Below are 19429 nucleotides of genomic sequence, written 5' to 3'. Positions count from 1 at the left end.
CGCCAGTCATTTTGAAAACAAATCATAATTTAGAACCCATTTACGAGTCGAAAATGTTCGTTTACGAGCTACGGAAAGGCTACGGATGTCATTGGGGCATATTTAATTAATCGTTGACATTTGTATAAAGAAGTCTGTGTTGTACGGAATAGGGTAATGTTTATTTATTTAATCTTTATTGCAAAAAAGAAAAACCTTATAGTACAAAAGGCGGGCTTAATGCCATAAAGCATTCTCTACCAATCAACCTTAAGGCTAAACAGAGAGATTGTGATCGTTGCTACAATTACAACAGCAAAATTAATCAAGAAATGTTTTCAAAATGACGAGCGTTTTTCCGAGCCTTGAAAATTAGTTAAGACGAGTTTCGCAGCTTAAAGTCGACCATTCTCTGGGGTTGTAAACATAGATGTAAGTAAAATGAGGTAGATATGGTACCAGGCGCACGATCGTGAGCCATTTTGAGTTAGTCGTATGGGTGACGCTAACGTGTCAAATCAAATTTTAGTTTTGTCAACTATGAACGTCACACGTCTACATAAATAAAAGGTCATAGGTTGTAAATAAAAGTGAACATATTCAACAATGATATATAATCTGGCGGCTAGTATCGGAGGCAGTGGTCGTGATGCGCGTGGTGCATGGGCGCGGCGTTCTCCTTGTCGCGCGCGTAGTGCGGCGCCGCGGCGCCCACCGCCGCCGCCACCGTTGTGGGGAACTGGTCCTGGATCGGGGCTTCGTATTCGTCGCCGGAGTTGTCTGAAAATGTGACACGATACATTGAACATAGGTATAAGTACTTGTTGTTTATTAGTGTAAGGCCTGAGTGGACGCTCGAAGCGGAGCGTTCGGCGGGGCGTGCAGCGGGGCGTCGGGCTCACAAGTAATTTGAGCAGCGTGCACTGAGGCCGCTCCTATACGTTTGCATTTGTTTGAGATACACGCCGCACGCCCCGCCCCGCTGCACGCCCAACATGAGCGTCCACTCAGGCCTTACACTTAGGGACCAAGAAATAAGGGTTCATCTTTTACATCATGATCATTCTATAAGTTGATAATTGATATCATCACTCTATCACTAAAACTATCTAAAACAATTTTTTAACAAGCAGATACGTCTGCGAGCGATATTCCAAATTTTATATTAAAGGAAAAAATGGAAAAAGTTACGCTTCCGGCAGGACTTGAACCCGCATCCTCCGCAATCCGTGCGTAATATAAAACTATCTAAAACTCTGAACCCAATTAACCCTCAAAGACGTTCTAGGCATGTAGCAGATGTGTTTTCGATTGTTGTTCGTAGTGGTAGTTATACTGTACTTAATTAAAGGATGACTCAACGCTAAACCGGGCCGGGGCCGGGCCGCAGCTTCCAGCGCTTCGTTTTCTATGGAAAGCACTACGTGATCACTGATCAGCCGTCTTAGAAAAGGGCCAAGGCCGGTCTAGCGCGTGAGCCATCATTAGTCGAACGGCATGTGGCAGCGTTAGCGGCGCGCTGTTCCCGTCGGCCTCATTGAGTGGACGTGCTTAATATTTCTCAAAAGGTGGTAGCCCTATCTGCGAATTTGTTATGGTGAAAGTTGCTATGTTGACTTCGAGGCGTCGCCGTAATTCAGTATGTACGCCGAGAGCTAGGTAAGATCAAAAGACGGAGAAATTACATACCTGAAGCTTCCAAGTAGCCAAAGAGCCTCGCAGCGCCGGCGGCGCGTTGTTCGCGTCGGCGTCCCTGAGCAGACGTAGTGGCATCCTCTGTGGGCTGCGTCGGCGTGGTGAAGTTACGCACGCCGGTCGGCACTTTGAGGTTGCGGCTCTCGATATGACTGGAATGGAATAAGTTATTGTCAGGCAAAATAAATTGGTCACATATCCCCACTACCCCCTACTCGTATCAGCTAAACTGTTGTTACTCGTAGGCTTTTATTTGGATAAGTATGATAAAATCATTACCTACATGGCAATAAGCTGTTAACTATTGAGAATACTTGTGAGTTCATCAGAACTGTACAGTTTTCTATGTCCCAATGATGAAACTGAAGGCCTTCCACCGGATCATGATACAGTGGAGTCATGTAACGTTAAGTTTAAATAAGTATTCATGTTTGTGTTTTAGAATGCTTTAGATTCTAATGGGGACTGTCCCTTGCAGGATTTAATCCCATCCTCCGTTAGCTTAGCGGAACGATTTCTAACCTGTCAGTTTATTCCTTGCAAACTTAGTTGTCACCGGACTAACTTACTGAGGAATCAGTAAAATAAATTAACAACTAAATAAATGTTATATTCTAGTAGGTACTTACTGGGCCTCTCTCAAATGAAGTGCCAACTGATGCTGATCATCCGCCAAAAACGGACATTTAGCACACGCCTTCTTATTGTGAACCTTATGCACATGCGTCGCCAACCTTTCCGCGCGCGCCGCCTTATACTCGCAGAGCGCACACGCAAACGGCTTCAAATGCGTATTCAGGTGCCGCTTCAAACACCAGTTATCCACCCCTGACCACGTGCAATAGCAGCACGCGTATCGTCTCTCTCCCTTCCGCCGTACACCCGCCGCCGTGGTATTGGTTACAGTCGGGCTATTAGTTGCTACAGGGGTGGTATTGGCTACAGTTTTCGGTTGCGGTATAGTCGCCGGCGCCTCTGCTTTCGCGAGCGGCGCGCGTTCGATTTTAACTGGCGTCCGGTATTCTTGGATAGGTGGAGGTTCTGCCGGCGGTTTTGAATTGTAGTAAACGTTAGTCGTGGTCGCTGGTTGGTTTTTGGTCGGTCGTCTTATTCTATTTAGGTCGTAGGGTTGGTCTCTGTGCATGCGTAGGAAGTGTTTCTTGACGTGGTCGGCTCTGTTGAATTGTTTTTGGCATAGGTAGCAGTGGAAGGGTTTCTCGTCTCGGTGGATGTTCTCGTGCCGGGTGAAGAGGTCGCGGCGGTCGGTGGCGTAGGGGCAGGCGGGGCAGGCGTAGCGCTTGCCGGGCTCCGCTGCGGGCGCGGGCTCGGGCGCCGGGGGCTCCACGGCGACCGCGACAGGTACGGGGTTGGTGCGGCGCTCGTTACGCTGGTTTTCCACCTGGAGAAAAAAGTTTGACATGTGTTGGAGAGAGATGAAGGACGCAACTACTTTTTTTTAGAATGAGATTTTGCTTGTTCAAGTATAGAACCGTTACTATACGAGTATAGTAACGATTCAAAAGTTACGACGGATGTAAGACACCGGTTAATGGCCAAGCAAGAAGAAAGTATAAGCAAATGCGATTAGTTTTGTTGTGGTCATAATATGCGACTTCACTGATTTCGGACTATTTAAAAGTAGTTACAGAAAAGCACATGAACCTTCCAGACTCCTAGGAAAAAGAAGGTAAATATTGAGTCCTCATCTTTTTACGAAATCTTGTTTGAATTTATCTGCAACTTCGTCATGTTGTACCTTTGTTTTGAGTCGCTGCAGGTATCGAGTGACGTCGTCGAGAGCCGGGTTCTCGCGTAGCAGCTGGTCGGCCGCCGCGGGGTCCGAGTGGTGGTCTCGCGCGAGATGCTGTCTCACTGCTCGCGCCCAGCCGCTCGCAAAACCACACTGAACAAACAGTAATAAGAGGTTATTTTGTAAACACTACATTCCGTACATTAAACACTTCTTTGGTCAGGTTTGTTTGCCGTTACTTGAGATACCCAAGCAGGCCCATGTGAGAGAAACAAGGCTCAGGGCCAGCGGATAGTGAAAATCCTAGCATGTAAATGAGTCCCAAGCCAGTGGTCAGCCACCCTCGCAAGGAAGACACACTTGAACAGTATCTGGGCAGGGTTGTACCACTCGAGAATGGGCCCAGACTAAAGGTTCTTGTAAACTAAGGTACTAAGCATGTGTCTGTAAAAATTACCTGAGCCAGCGGGCAATGAAACACCCGGGCATGTGAATGAGTCCCGAACCAGTGCTCAGCCACCCTCGCCAGGAAGCCGACGCATTCGCATTCCGTACACTTGAACAGTCTCTGGGCTGAGTCGTAAGAAGCCACTTGGGAATGGGCCCAGACTAAAGGTAAACTAAGGAATTAAGCATTTAAGTGTCTGTAAAAATTACCTGAGCCAGCGGGCAATGGAACACCCTGGCATGTGAATGAGTCCCGAGCCAGTGCTCAGCGACCCTCGCCAGGAACCCAACGCATTCGCATTCCGTACACTTGAACAGTCTCTGGGCAGGGTTGTAAGACGCCACTCGGGAATGGGCCCAGGCCAAAGGTTCTTCCGCTGCCGTCCATCGGTCTTCGGCAGCTGGGTCGATTCGGGGGGTGAAGTTAGCCTAGAAACAAGAAATTTTAGGTTATTATTTCTGGCTGGTTGGTCATAGTAAAAAAGAATAGAAAGATCCAAATGCTGACGCAGAAACTGGTATATAGGAACCGTAGTGTACTCTGTAGGAAAAAGATAAGAAAGGCCGACTCCGAGCAAATGGGGCATTGGTCATGGTCAAAAAGAGGATCACGATAATGACAATTTGTGTGGTGTTGTACCTACTTGAAACTTGCAAAATCTAAATTGTGATTTGTAAAAATTGCCTTCCTGTTTGTATCAGACAATTTCTTAGCAGGTATAGAGTTGGATCATTTTATTAGAGTGTTTAGTAGAAATCACAGTAGATTTGGATGGAATTTCAAAGTTGAAGTAGGTATAAAATACTTAGTACGTACTTGCAAAATCCCAGAATGTGGGAATGGGAACCCATTGTGCATCAACGCAGCAACGCCCCAGGTGGTGAAAAGTTGCCCAGCGCTGGGAACCCAACATCGAAGAAGCCGCCACAGAGGATTTGGATGAAATTTTCTGGGAGAAGTAGGTAGACTTACTTGCAAGATCCCAGGCGGCGGGAACCCATTCTGCATCAACGCAGCAAGACCCCAGGCGGTGATGTGTTCCTCGGGGCGCAGTTCCTCTTTAAGATCTTTCTCAGCCGCTGGGAACTCCGAGCCGATGACGTCACATGTGAGTGTGATACATTTTTGTAGAAGTTACAGTAGATTTCGATGTAATTTTCTGGGAGTAGGACTTACTTGCAAGATCCCAGGCGGCGGGAACCCATTCTGCATCAACGCAGCAAGACCCCAGGCGGTGATGTGTTCCTCGGGGCGCAGTTCCTCCTCAAGGTCCCTCTCAGCGGCGGGGAACTCCACGCCGATGACGCCGCCGCCCACGGTCGCCTGCCACACCAACGTCTGGTTACATTTAGCCGCCCCGAGGGCTTGTATAGATGTGCGTTTTAAATACAGGTCATGTTAACATTGGTGAGGTATCAGACATTTAACTAACACTAGGTCATAGAGAAAAAAATACATAGAGTGCTCACTCCATACATCAGTATTAGTACCAAAAAGACTATTAGCATCTAGCATCGAGTAGCGGAACTATCAGTACTGCTACTTGACAATAGATGTAGCACCGACCGGAAAGTCTTATCTCAACAGCATAAGACTTTCGGTCGGTGCTACATCTATTGTCAAGTAGCAGTACTGATAGTTCCGCTACTCGATGCTAGATGTAAACACTGAAATTAATAGTCTGAACTGATGTATGGAGTGAGCACTCTTGTCTTATTATATTTCTCTATGACTAGGTATATAATTTGAAGCTATTGCACTCAGTACTAGTACATAAATCACGTGTTGAAAATATGAAAATACAGTATTGATTGGATTGGGTTGGGACAATTATTGAGGTGTTTGTTCTGATCTGTTCCTTAGGCAATTTTCTGAGAACAACCAGCCACTATCAAAGAAATCAGCAGTCCACAACGAGAAAAACCAACAACCTAAAGCAACCACAAATTTGATCTAAACGACTTTAATCTAGAGGTAATAAGAAGAAGTAAGTAGTAATAGTAGTAGTAGTGTTTATTTCTTGGAAGCGTGAAAGATCTAAGGGGGTCTGAAAAGTCTCTTGAGAACCCTACCCTAATTAAAAGTTAGGTATACATATGTCATACCTCCTCTCCGTAGAGTTTCTTAGTGATCTCCTTAAACATATCTTCGCAGTCCATGGTAAGGGCTGCCACGCTCGACACTGCGCTCTCCATGCCGCGCTACACGCTGCGCTGCAACAAACGAATTGTGTCAACCCTCGAACACTTCAACTTGATTGAATTAGGACCATCGGTGGGCTTCTAACTTAGCCTACGCTAAGTGAATTAATAATCGAAAATTGATAACCAGTGACAAGTCCTTACTTTAAATTATCTAACTGTCATTACGTAGCCATATACGTATAAGCCAATTTAAAAACTCTTTGATTAAGTTTGCATAAATCTCGATTCTGTCTACAGTTCACTACACGTATTGAACAAAGGAAAGCAAAGATCAGTGACCGGTGATCGCCGCGCCATCTAGCAATTTATTTTCCATACAGCCTAAAATGCTACTTTTCCTTCCCTACATTCGACCACCTGATACGCACCACCCGGGCTTCCCCGAACGCGTGCAGATATACACCCACCCCTGGGGTGGCGTGGGGTGACAGCGGACGAAGGGAGAAGTTTGACTTTTACAGATTGTAGGTTGACGATTTGCATGCGAAGGAAAATCTAATATAACGTTTTTATTGTGTGTTCTTAGTTCTTAGCTACGTTTTAGTTTTCGGAGATTCTTAAATAGTTATTGTTATTTAGCGAGTAAAGGAATATTTTTTGTCAACTTAATAAAAATATCAAAGATATCTGAAAGTAACAAAAAATCGAAGTGATAGAAAGATAATATGCATTAAAAAAGTACAGAGTAATTAATTGAACACAGTGAACTGGTCTTTTATTGGCATGTAATTTTGGTGAATTTTATTTTATCAATTATTTTAAAGGTCAACCCAAATGTTAAAATTACAACCAAATATCACTCGTTGACGGGCGGGGATTTAAACTTATTTTCAAACCTTTGTCCACATTTCATCTATAATTTCACTTTTAGTCCATCATAAAACACAAAGAAAACCATTCACTTGGCACAAAGAAAATCCAAAATGGCTCGATAATCTCCGATTACAGTATCACTGAAAAAATCAATAACAGTAACATTACATCTAAACCATGTAACTTAGCAAGGCGGGCGGGCGAAATTTTCACGCGCGGTGCATCGAACACTACGTGTATTTTTTTGTTCAAGTGTAATGTTTTACAAAGGCAAGGTGTGGTAAGAAATATAGGATTATAAAGAATAGGTTTCTTACCTGGAGTAGCATGGAGCTCAAGCCAGGCCGGCGCGCCGCCGCCGACTGAGGGATCGATCGGGCACCCCCCGCACGGTATTGACTAAATACTTGCCCACGCATACTCCTAATGTAGATAAGGCCTGGACGATGACTTAGTTTAAAGGGGAATGTTAATGTTGAGATTGAATAGGCGCGAAAGGTAATAAATGGTTGGTACTCGTAATATTTCTGCGGTAAAAAGTTATAGCAATTTTTCTTTGTTAAATCGCAATTTAAGCCTAACTCAAATTGTCTGATTGTTGAAATTTTTTTATATTTTCTATTGGTAATGTTAGTAAACATTATTTTATGACACAAAATTGTATGTTTTTTATGATAAGTATTATTATAAGTATATTGTTTTACGCTAAACCAGATACTTAATAATGATAAGTTCATTGTTTTTAAAAATCTACAGTATTGGGCTCTTTAAGAAGGGGTCGTCAAAACTAGTGAAACGAGTTTGAAAAATTAGTTATCAATTGTTTCGTTTTTGTGGCCCTACATTTGAACTGATTTTAAAAAGAAGAATTAGAATAAATATCCGTGGTGGGGTTTTACATATTGAAAAACACAATCATATTCGTAGTCTTAACATTTTTCTAAATAATTCAATAGGGAAAACTCTTGACGTGGCAACAGGAAACATCTTACAAATTAAAGGAATTGTCTCTCGAGTATTCTTGAGCGTGATCCATACAAATTAAGTAGTCCCTTATTTTTACCAACCGATCACTGAGGGCCCTTTTTTAGACACAAGGCTATTTCTAAATCCCGTTTGATGTAGCCTAAAGGATAGAGTATGTCTATGCTAACTTTGCTCACACTTTGACAGAACAAAGGGTGATAGTGCCACAATAAACGTCATATTTTCATAGAAATTTGCAAGGTGCAGAATTAACCTGGTCCGACTACATTATAAATGCGAATGTAACTCTGTCTGCCCATCTGTCTGTTACCTTTTCACGTTTTTTTTCTTGTTTGAGACCCAGGGAAGGGTTTTTATCCATTATCATCATCAGTCCACGCAGACGTAGTCATGAACAGGAAGCTGGTACCTAATAATTGTATAATTGTATCAAAAATTTTAATTAAAAAATAAAAGTCATTTACTTATTGTCGCAAAGAAAACTTACAGTAACGAATCAAACAAAGAAAAAAAAAGAAAAGAGACACAATACATTGAATGGAAACGTATTCGAGTTGGTGAATAGCGTATATATATTACGGCCAACTGCGAAAACATATTGGAATGATAAATTGAAGATAGCCCGATTCAGATTTAACAATTTGTAACGGCTTTGATCTCTTTTTGATACGATCTTGAATATCGCGCACGCTGATTGGTGCATGCAAAATGAAGTGAAAGTCATGCGTAAGATGCGCGCCAATCAAAAAGACGATCCTCAAGGTCATATCAAAACCAGATCAAAATTGTAACAAATTGTTAATTTGACATCGACCTTTAGCTTGTTACGTCTTCTGTAGCTCCTTTTAGTAAGATTTTTATACACCTACGATAACTGTAGGTGTATCGCCCACTAGTCATAGCCCACATATTGTATTTTTAAGAAAATCTGTATAATTTAATATCATGATATAATATTATGACCTTTCATGATTCGAACTTCTAAGGTGCCCACTGGAACAGATATAATAAGTTTTTACGTAATAGGAATGAAAGAAAAACTTTTTTTTGTTATTAAGGTGCAGTGAGATTAGGTCTTTCTCCCAAAGCAGCTCGCTGAGCAGTGAGCTGACGGCTGTGCGTGGGGTGCGTGGGGTGTGTGCGTCTCTATTGTTTCCCAAATAGTTTTAAGCCATAATGTATTGTTTGCCCGCGTTTTCGTTAGTCATAAATCATTTGGTTCAGACACGCGTCACTTTTCAGGATTGCCATAAAACAAACCTAACCTAACCTATCTATACGATAACCTAACGAAAATCTTGAAATGTTAACGGTTTCCGTTTCATGACTAATGATAATATGACAAACAATACATTATGACTTAAAACTATATGGGAAACAACGGGACCCCCTGTGGCGTCCGGGATCGCGGATATAATTGTTATTGAATTGTTATTTTTAACAAAAATATTCGATGAGTTCGATCAAAGATAAAATTACGCATTTTTAGAAGCAATTTTATAATATTGCGATTTCGGGATTGGCCCCATAGTAAAAGTTGTTCAGAATGACCTACGTATTCACCCCTCAGAGTTTGGTCAGGGATAACATAAACACCCTGTATATTACCGCTAAAGCTACTAAATGCAACTATATTTGGTGTAAGTACTGTAAGTAGAAGTACCCGTACCATGAGTCACTGACAGTGTCAAAACTGACATATACGCTAACGTCTACGTAATTTACTTTCTATACAGCTCGCTCGCACTAATAAATAAAATAAAATAAAATAAAATAAAATATCTTTATTTCAGAAAATTAAAAATTCCATACAATATTGTTAGTAATACATTACAGCTACATGTTAGTAAGTACAATAAAATTAATCATTAACATAACACAACATTTTGACAATGAGATCAAGATTTATAATAAAATTAAAATTAATTGGAATCATGAATATGTAATAAATAAGTAAAATAAAATTGACTAGAATTGAATTAGGATGTCACAACATTGTTATACATATAAATAATGATTTCATGTCAAAAGTACAAATAGAAATAAACAAATGTCCTAAAATAAAAATAAAAAAAAAATAAAAAAATAAAAATAAAAATATTAAAATACGGCGATAACTTATCAATTAATAACTTTGACCCAAGTGCACAGGATGGAACTATCTGGTCTGTCAGCGATTACCTTCAGTATCCTGTTGTCGCTGCGCCGGATGCGGTTTAGAAGAGATGCGACCCGCTTTCGCCTGATCGCATAAAAGTCGTCGGTACGCGCCTCGGCAAACATTCCTGACGCGCTACAGAACCGTGGCAACCTCAACAGGACTCTGAAGGCATCATTATACTGGATACGAAGGGCATTATAGGCTTTCAGCGTATAGTTGACCCATAGGCTACCCGTGTAAAATACTTGGCAGAACGCCTTAAAAAGGGTGATTTTAACTTGTTTTGAGCAACGGGCAAACCTACGAGCCAACATATTGCTTCTGACCGCTAATGCCCTTCGTTCCCTCTCCAAATCGAGATCGTCCTTGAGGTCTTCAGTCACATAGTGCCCGAGGTATTTAAACTGTGACACCCTCTGTAAGTCATTACCATTCAAAGTTATAGCAGGCACATGCTCAGGGTTCATTTTCTTTGACCTGAAGACTAAGACTTCGCTCTTTTTGGAGTTGTATACAAGACCGTGAGTTTTCGCGTAGGCTTCACAGCCACTCAGCATTTTCCTGAGTGCACTGACAGAGGGGGACAGCAGCACCATATCGTCGGCGTAGCTTATGTTGTTCACACTAACGCCGTCGACATAACACCCCATTGGCATTCTGCTGAGCTCCTCTATCAGTCCGTTAACATATAAGTTGAAAAGCTTCGGCGACGTTAAGCCCCCCTGCCTCACTCCGCATTCCAACCTATAGGCTTCCGACTGTGCTAACCCCCATCTGACCGTATTGGTCTGTCTAATAGCGAGTACGAGCGAGATACATAGAAAATAAGTTACGTTCTCGATAGCGTTTATGTCTGTGCCAAACTGGTGGTAGCCACTCTGGTTGATGTTGATATGCAGTTTCTTCTCTCCTCTATGTATATGCTAACGTTTAAATCATAATTCCACTATGACTTGTATCATGGGGGTTTAGTAATACAACATCTGGGATTTAGAATAAACTATAGATTAATTTTCGGAACAAAAAAAAAAGTACACAGGTGAAATTAGGGACGGGTGGCGAAGTAGGATATTTTTATTTTTTATACTTTAGAATTATTTTTTCTGCTGCTCTATTTACTGTGTATTACATTCAAAATGGCCATCTATTTTTTGGAAAAAAATGTAATTCACTTCACCAACGGTGAAGTTAGGGTTCATATGCATGTGCAATTGTGCATTTTGCCAACTCTAATTTTAAATGAGTTTTAACACTGATAACGAGGTTTGTTCATGACTGAAATGAATATTATAGTTGACTAAACGGTATCGAAATGAATATTATAGTTGACTAAACTGTATCGAAATAAATATTATAGTTGAGTTGGGGTCCCATAGTGAAAAAAGTATGCGATTTCACTTTGGTATACGAAGTCTTAATTCAAGCATTGTAGTCGACGAGTAGAAAAACTAGGTTATTTAAAGTCTTCATTCTTTGGCTCCAATATTTGTTCTACGAGCAACCTCCACAATCTTATAAGCTTCATGGTGGGTAAGCTGATTTCCCCGGGGGCCGCGTTTGTCCGTCATTTCTCCGGGTCTCGAGGTCTGGGGTCCAAAAATAAAAAAAAGGGAAGCTGAATTATTGAGCCTATTATTCTATTTGCTCTATAGGATATGTTTCGGTCTAAGATGGGGGTGGGCCGGAACGATATGACAAAAAAAAATTATGTCGGAAACTTAAGGTATAATGTATAATCGTTACACATAATTATCATAATACACTGAAACTTGTGGAGAATGGACTTGTGTATTTTAATTATAATTAAGTTATAGAGTATTAGTTCTATGTTGAATGATTATTGAATAGCAGTTCTTTAATTATTAAAAAAAATATTTTTTTCAATACCTATTTTTTTTCACATGAGTAAATTGTAAAAATATAGAGGTAAAAATATGAGTAAACTGATGCCTCTACCCTACGTACCTTTTTAGAAGACATAATGCTTCAATTGTCAGAAAAATATTGATCGTAACACTAGTAACAACGTTCCAATAAGATATGAGCAAAGTTATCAAGAAGTACATACTCCGGTATCGCTCAAGCTGTGAACATAACGTCTCGAAGTCAGATAATATGAAATAGTCCGCAGAGATAGTTGGAGATCACAGCTTAAGCAGATTAAATTAGGTCTGTACTTTGACTTCTTACCTACGGATAAAACAGTCTAGGTCTCGTAATTGTACCTCCATATGCACCAAGGCTCGAAAAAATGCCCGTCATTTTGAAAACATTACCCTGTTCCGTAACACAGACTTCTTTATACCAATGTCAACGATTAAATATGCCCCAATGACATCCGTAGACCGTAAACGAAAAATTTCGACTCGTAAATGGATACTAAAGGGGCCCACTGATTAACAGCCTGTCAGTTAGAACAAAAATTTGACAGTTCCGAACAACTGACAGGCCGATACCGTCCGGCGGACTGTTAATCAGTGGGCCCCTTAAATAATGATTTGATTTTGTTGGGAGGATTTTAATTTGTTTTATTTGGCTAGTGTAAAACACTCCCGCACCCAAAACCTCGAAGTATGATGATTATACTGATTACTATATTAACTGTGTCCAGACAATAGCTAGGCAACTTTCTGGAACTTGGTTAATGTACTGCAATGCGTCAGTCGCGTGGGACCTCAACTTATGCCGAGCCAAATGTTGCCTTCTTTCTTATGTCTTTCTCATATGGTTAGGGACATACTAAAGCTATGCGAGGGAGCGAGATGGAGTATTAAATTACTAATAAGCGACGGGTTAGGACGATTGAGTAGACAATGCTGGTGCCATGTGGCCCATGTGGGTTGGAAAATGTACGGAAAGTAAATTATTTACTTGACTAAATAATTTCGTTTGGATACAATATACCTAGCCAGTACCACAGAACAATTAGTATTATTATAGTATTACTCTAGCCTAGCTAGTGCATGTACTTCAAGTAATCAAAGTTCAAAATTAACAAACCTGTAGGTCTTTTTTATGATATAGGACGCAAACGAGAAGACGTATCGCCTGATGGTAAACGATCACCGTCGTCTATGGACACCTGCACCATCAGAAGGGTTGTAAGTGCGTTAAAAATGTGAGTACACTCTTTCTTGAAGGTTTTAAGGTCGTATTGGTCCGGAAATACCGCAGGCGACAGTTCATTCTACAGTTTAGCCTGTGGTCACTCGTAGCATTGCTACGGGCTACGTTGTAGAAGGCTACGTGCTACGGTTCCACTCTTTAATAGCCCGTCACAGACGGAGCGATAATATATCTTATAGCATGGGCTGAATTTAGACGGCGCGCGAACTCGCATACGATTTCAGTTACATTGTGGACCATTGAGGTTACATCAATTCAGCCGACCGATCAAACGACGCACGACACGCATACGAGTTCTCGCCCCGTCTAAATGAGCCCTAGGCATCTTACGATATATTTTACGTACTAATTTGACAGAGTCAACTTCTTCAACTTCAACATTTATTCAGCAAATAGGCCACAAGGGCACTTTTACACGTCGACATTGAATTTACATACAAGCTAAAAAAAAAATACATGAACAATTATAAAATACAACTAACTGTAACTACCAAATCAAACTAACGTATTACAATTAGGTATTTACTTAAAGTTCACACAAGAAGCTATAATATATATTTTGGTATCTTACGACGATATCTTAAGATTAGGGGTCACAAAACCGTACGTGTTTTAGAAAACCGGTTTTTCGGTGTTTATGAAACTGCAAAACCGGGTTTACTGAGTCAAGACGTTATAGCGGTATATTACGATATATTTTGGAAGATTTCGTCTCCCTCACAATGTAGGTGCTAGACGGAGAGCGATATATATTTTGGTATCGTTGTCGTGTGTGGTGCTTAGCTACTCGTATATCTGTCGGTATCTGTCGGTATATTATCGCTCCGTCTGTAACGGGCTTTAAGCTATGTGTACGAGTGCGATTCATAGAGCGTACCTAATACCACAGCAATATCAAAACAAAAACACAGCTTTAAAATCGAAATTCATTTACATAATCTTCTAAAAACATGTTCCAGCATAAATTTGTTACGTGAAATATGATTTGTATAACCTTACGTCCCACTTTTCGCCTACAGTTTTCATTGTGTTATATTTTGTTTATTTATATCAAGTCGTTTTGTTAGTCTTAGGCATTAAAGTAGATTAATGCCTATAAATAACTTTGACTACTGAAAATGTTATGTAGTAGTTCCATCTTGTATGATTTGATATAATAAATTGTAATATTAATTTAATAATAATTCTAATTTTAGGTTTTTACAGTACATCAGAGGCTCCGTTACAACACCCTGTGCTATAATAAGCACATTACGTAACTACGTGGAAAATTTAAAGGACCATATGTACTTATAAATCATTGTACGATACACGTGCGAATACTTCAGTTAAACGGTACACTATAATTAAGTGTGTTGTTTAATTCCTCGTGCTTATATTGATACCCGAACAAGTGAAAGATCCCAAAATTTAACCACGAGATTAGCGAGTGGTTCGAAAAGTGGAAACTTGAGCGTAGCGAGGGTTTCAAAGCACGAGGGTTCAACAAATTTTGCAAGAAGTAAAACAACATTTTTCACCACAACTACTCGAAGAAAATATTACATGGGTAAATGTAAAACATTACAAATCAAATCCATTTATGAATGCTATTAAATATTTATTATTCAAAATCATCACTTAAAAGTCAATTAAACCGAACTTGCATCTAATTACTTTGCCATTCTTGTGGATAAAAAACCGGCCAAGTGCGAGTCGGACTCGCGCACGGAGGGTTCCGCACCATCAACAAAAAACAAGCAAAAAAACGGTCACCCATCCAAGTACTGACCCCGCCCGACGTTGCTTAACTTCGGTCAAAAATCACGTTTGTTGTATAGGAGCCCTACTTAAATCTTTATTTTATTCTGTTTTTAGTATTTGTTGTTATAGCGGCAACAGAAATACATCATCTGTGAAAATTTCAACTGTCTAGCTATCACGGTGAGATACAGCCTGGTGACAGACGGACGGACGGACGGACTGACGGACGGACGGACAGACGGACGGACGGACAGCGGAGTCTTAGTAATAGGGTTCCGTTTTTACCCTTTGGGTACGGAACCCTAAAAAGCTACTTTCTCATCAATTTTTGACGAATAAAGACAGCCGGTTACGAACTGGTGTGGTAAGTAGTAAAGGGGTCAAAAGTAGCTCGAAATGGTTCGTGTAATATTACACACGGTTGCTGCGTCGCCAGTTCCTTTTTCTTTGAACTTGGCTGGACACGCTACCGCGTCTACTACTACGTAAAGTCTATTTTTTTATTCGGTAGCCTAAAATGACATTTCATAGTATGAAATGACATTTTATGTTCATACACTATGCACACTATACACTATACACTATGACAGCTTGCATAGTTTTAAAAAGAAACTTACCTCGATTCCCGATTGAAGTGACTCTTGACATTCCCCTTTGTAGATTTTAGGTTAATTTATTGTTTAGTTTTTATCTAGTCAATATTAGACTTGTTAGGCATAGTGGTAATTCTTGGTAGGTGTATAGTGGTAATCCTATCTTATTAAAATGTTTAGAGTAATATATTATGCATGCTGTGTTCACCTGTAATTGGTGGCGCAAGTCTATAAGTTGTTATTTCCACTGTTGGTGAACCTTAATAAAAATAAATAAATAAATAAATACTATGAAATGTCATTTTAGTCTACCGAATAAAAAAATAGACTTTAGTCTGGGAAATAGGGAAATTGATATTAGTCTCAGTGCATCTCTGCCGCAATAATCGGTGCGAGCGAGATGCAAGTCATCCGATGAGCTTTTAATTTGATTCAATCCAACCATATTTAAAGAACCGTATCTATCGACCGTTTTTACCCTTCCCAAGCGGCCAAATGAATTTAGACTCTATTCCAAAGATATAGAGTTTATCTTCTAATGTTATTATAACAGGTCGAAAGCACTTAGAGGTTGTCGGGATTTGATCGTTCCTTGAGAATTAACTGTCATATATCATGTATTTACCAGCGAGTTTGAATCGTATTTCTATAGGAATAGAGTCGTTTTTGGTGTACTTTAGTCGAATGCGTGGTAAGTACAGATTAGCTGCGTCGTTTTAAGAAAATTGGATCTTTGTTTTAATGGATTTTCTTTTACATTCTTTTTAATTCTGCTTAAGGCGTTAGTGATTGGTTACTTTAGAAATGTCCTATTACGCTAGCATTTATTTGAATTCACAGACAAGACATCCTCCAGACTGAGCATAGTAGCGCTAAAATACAAACGTCCGAAACACTTATTATATACACCGTTCAGTTTGCATATGTAAAAATAAAATGTTATCGAGGTTTGAATGTCAGTTTTGCCCCTACTCACCCCATTTTACGGTACGCCAATCAAATTAGATTTTTTTCGAAGCCATCCCAGGAGGTATTAACTATTATCCCGTATTATTTGTGTTTGGTGATAAATATGTCCCCCGGTAAAGTTAGACGGCTTTACGGTACGGGTATCAGGATTTCGAAATGTGATAGCACGTGATAGTAATATAATCTCCCTAGAGTCTTTTATATTGTCACTGTAACAATAACAAGGTACGGTCGGTCACAAATATCTATACAAGCCAACGTTCCAAAAACATATTTACACGATTATTGTCTGTCTTAGAGGCGTATAAATATAACTAAATATAATTATTTACGTCACGGTAGGCCCGTAAGTGGGATTTTCTTCCTTCCTGAACTGAAAAATCTCACTTCCTGGCCAAGGCAAGACGTAAAACTTTAGACAAACCACCTCACCTTCGGTTCGGGCCACAAACACCTGCGGTCTGGAGCATTTACGAATTCACCCCCTAGGTATCCCTCCTTAGAGCTCCCTAGGTATGTAATGTACTATTTTATAACGCTGGCTGGTAAAGATGCGAGCTCGACTGTACGAAATAGCACAGAAATCTAATTCCTTCCCTGTATTATTCCCTGTATGTATGTATAATAAATCCTACGCATTGCAGAATGACGTCGCATCGCGATCGGTACGATCGGCGTTCATTCATGCCCCGCCGCGAGTCGGAATCGGATCGCTAGGCGAGAGGGAGAACGCATGCTTTCATTTTCAGAGCCCGTTTTTGAAGCGAATAGACAACCATGATAGAAATCGTCATTTTAGGAATTTCAAAGCCCACAAAAGTTAATTTGACTTCCTATAACTAGCGGCCCACCAAATAAACCAATTCTATTAATTCTTAACAAACACATCCCTCGCTATTATGCATCCTCGCACATCTCTAGTGAAAATGCAGCCTAAAACAATAATCCCTCAACTTTTAATTATTATAACTACAGTATATGATGCGAGACTCAAGTATATTATAAAAAGCTTTAAAGTTGTAGTAAGTTTGAAAGAAATGTTTGCACAACAGTACCGTATTTAACAAAAAAAATTGTTACTTACTACTCACACAAACACAGGATTGCTTACAGGATTATCAGAATAGAAATTGTATAACAAATCCATTTAAACCCAAATTTCAGTCGCTTATCGTTAAAAAACTACATAAAATCGTACTTTAACGAATATATTTTTTTCATTTTTCTACTTGGAACGTAAATGCTCTAGTGCAGAAACGTATCATTTTTTGCACACCATTTAGAACAACAAGGACCCTCTTTCAGAGCATGCGAAATGAAAAATCGAAAATAGTTATTTATACAACAAGAGATCAAAGTTTGATATTTCTTCGAGTGCTTATTTTGAGTCCCGTGCAAGCGAAAGATTCTATACTAATTTAGAATCTTGAGTGCAAAAAATGATACGTTTCTGCACTAGAGCATTTACGTTCCAAGTAGAAAAATGAAAAAAAAAATTCGTTAAAGCACGATTTTATGTAGTTTTTTAACGATAAGCGACTGAAATTTGGGTTTAAATGGATTTGTTATACGGTAAGGGACTCAAAAGCGCACGAGATGTAAATAACTTTGATCTCGTGTAGTTCACAAAATTTTTCACCTCAGCAGTGAGAACATATTAGAGAACCCGAAAAATGTATTCCTTCTTCATCACTTACCTCTATTCACTCATGTTTTCTTAAGATATATCAACAATTAAGTTTTCACCTCAGCAGCTCGAACAAGGGTACTTTGCTACTTAAAAACAGTGAGCAAAATCGCGTTTTGCTCATTTTGTCTCACTCAGTGAGCAAAATCGCATTTTGCTCATTTTGTGTCACCCAGTGAGCAAAATGCGATTTTGCTCACTGTTTTTAAGTAGCAAAGTACCCTTGTTCGAGCTGCTGAGGTGAAAAAAATATTGAAATTGACGTACCCTCACTTTGTTATCCTTTTATACTTTCCAGAGTATGTTTTAAACTACGCTCCGGCAATCTAGGTCGCATATCCGCGCTCGCCCATTCATTGGCGACCGGCGATCCTCGGCGGCAGCGCGCGTGCGCGGCGCTTCGCGCGCTCTCGGTAAAGATCGGTGCGCGGGCCGTAGGGCTGCCACGGAAAGGACTGTGCTAATGAGATTACAGTTTTTGTGACTAGTAGGAATTACAGGATGGAAATATTGATGTTAAGAGTAACATTGACTACCCATGAGTATATTTTATTTATTGAAATTTAACTGCTTAGAAGAAATTAATACTTAAATGTTGTCATCTTAATATATTTGTTCGAGAAATCATGTTAAAGGATTACTTACGCTAGATCGGGCCGGAGCTTCCGGCGCTTCGTTTTCTATGGAAAGCACCACGTGATCACCGATCAGCTGTCATAGAAAATGACATGTCGGACGCCTCGGCCCGGGCCCGGCCCGGTCTAGCGTGAGTCATCCTTAATAAGGCTGCCAGCTTTTTGATAGGATTCATAGGAAATAAATATTGATGCATCATGGTCGCATAGAGTAACATTGCCTACCCTACCCAGTACCTACTAATGAGAATCTGCTTAGTAGAAAATTATTCAACATTTTGTATTTTTTAAATTATTTTATTTTATTTATTTAATCTAAAAAAAAGTAATCATGTGTCAACAATTAATAAACTGAAATAGATATATACCTATTTAAGAAAAGTGACGAAACCCTTCAGTGACGGTGAATTCAGTTTATAATTTAAGTACATATATATATAGTAGTATGTCTACTTAACTAAAGATGTAAATCAATATAAATATTCAACAAAATAATTTTATTCGTTCCCAAACTTACCAACGATTACTTAAAAGAACGAATATTAATCAAATCATTCATTTTCCACCAATACAAAGAGAACCATTCAAACCCAATTTCCCCTGTAGGCAGCCCTAGCGCGTGCGCGGCGCCCGCGGTCG

General features: G+C 40.0%; 1 protein-coding gene across 1 annotated transcript; it reads right to left on the bottom strand.

The window, feature by feature from the left end:
- Positions 1-580: 580 nt before the first annotated feature.
- LOC134653328 (zinc finger protein 319) lies at positions 581-7344 on the bottom strand. The gene is made up of 8 exons (XM_063508655.1): positions 7207-7344; positions 5978-6080; positions 5049-5195; positions 4082-4300; positions 3431-3577; positions 2304-3073; positions 1669-1826; positions 581-759 (listed from the first exon to the last, which is right to left on the bottom strand). Exons 2-8 carry the CDS (start codon positions 6065-6067, stop codon positions 605-607), a joined length of 1686 nt encoding a protein of 561 aa, XP_063364725.1. The 5' UTR covers positions 6068-6080; positions 7207-7344; the 3' UTR covers positions 581-604.
- Between the last annotated feature and the right edge of the window lie 12085 nt (positions 7345-19429).

Source organism: Cydia amplana, chromosome 13, assembly GCF_948474715.1.
Source record: "Cydia amplana chromosome 13, ilCydAmpl1.1, whole genome shotgun sequence".
Classification (NCBI taxonomy): domain Eukaryota; kingdom Metazoa; phylum Arthropoda; class Insecta; order Lepidoptera; family Tortricidae; genus Cydia; species Cydia amplana.
This window is presented reverse-complemented; position numbering and strand designations above follow the sequence as displayed.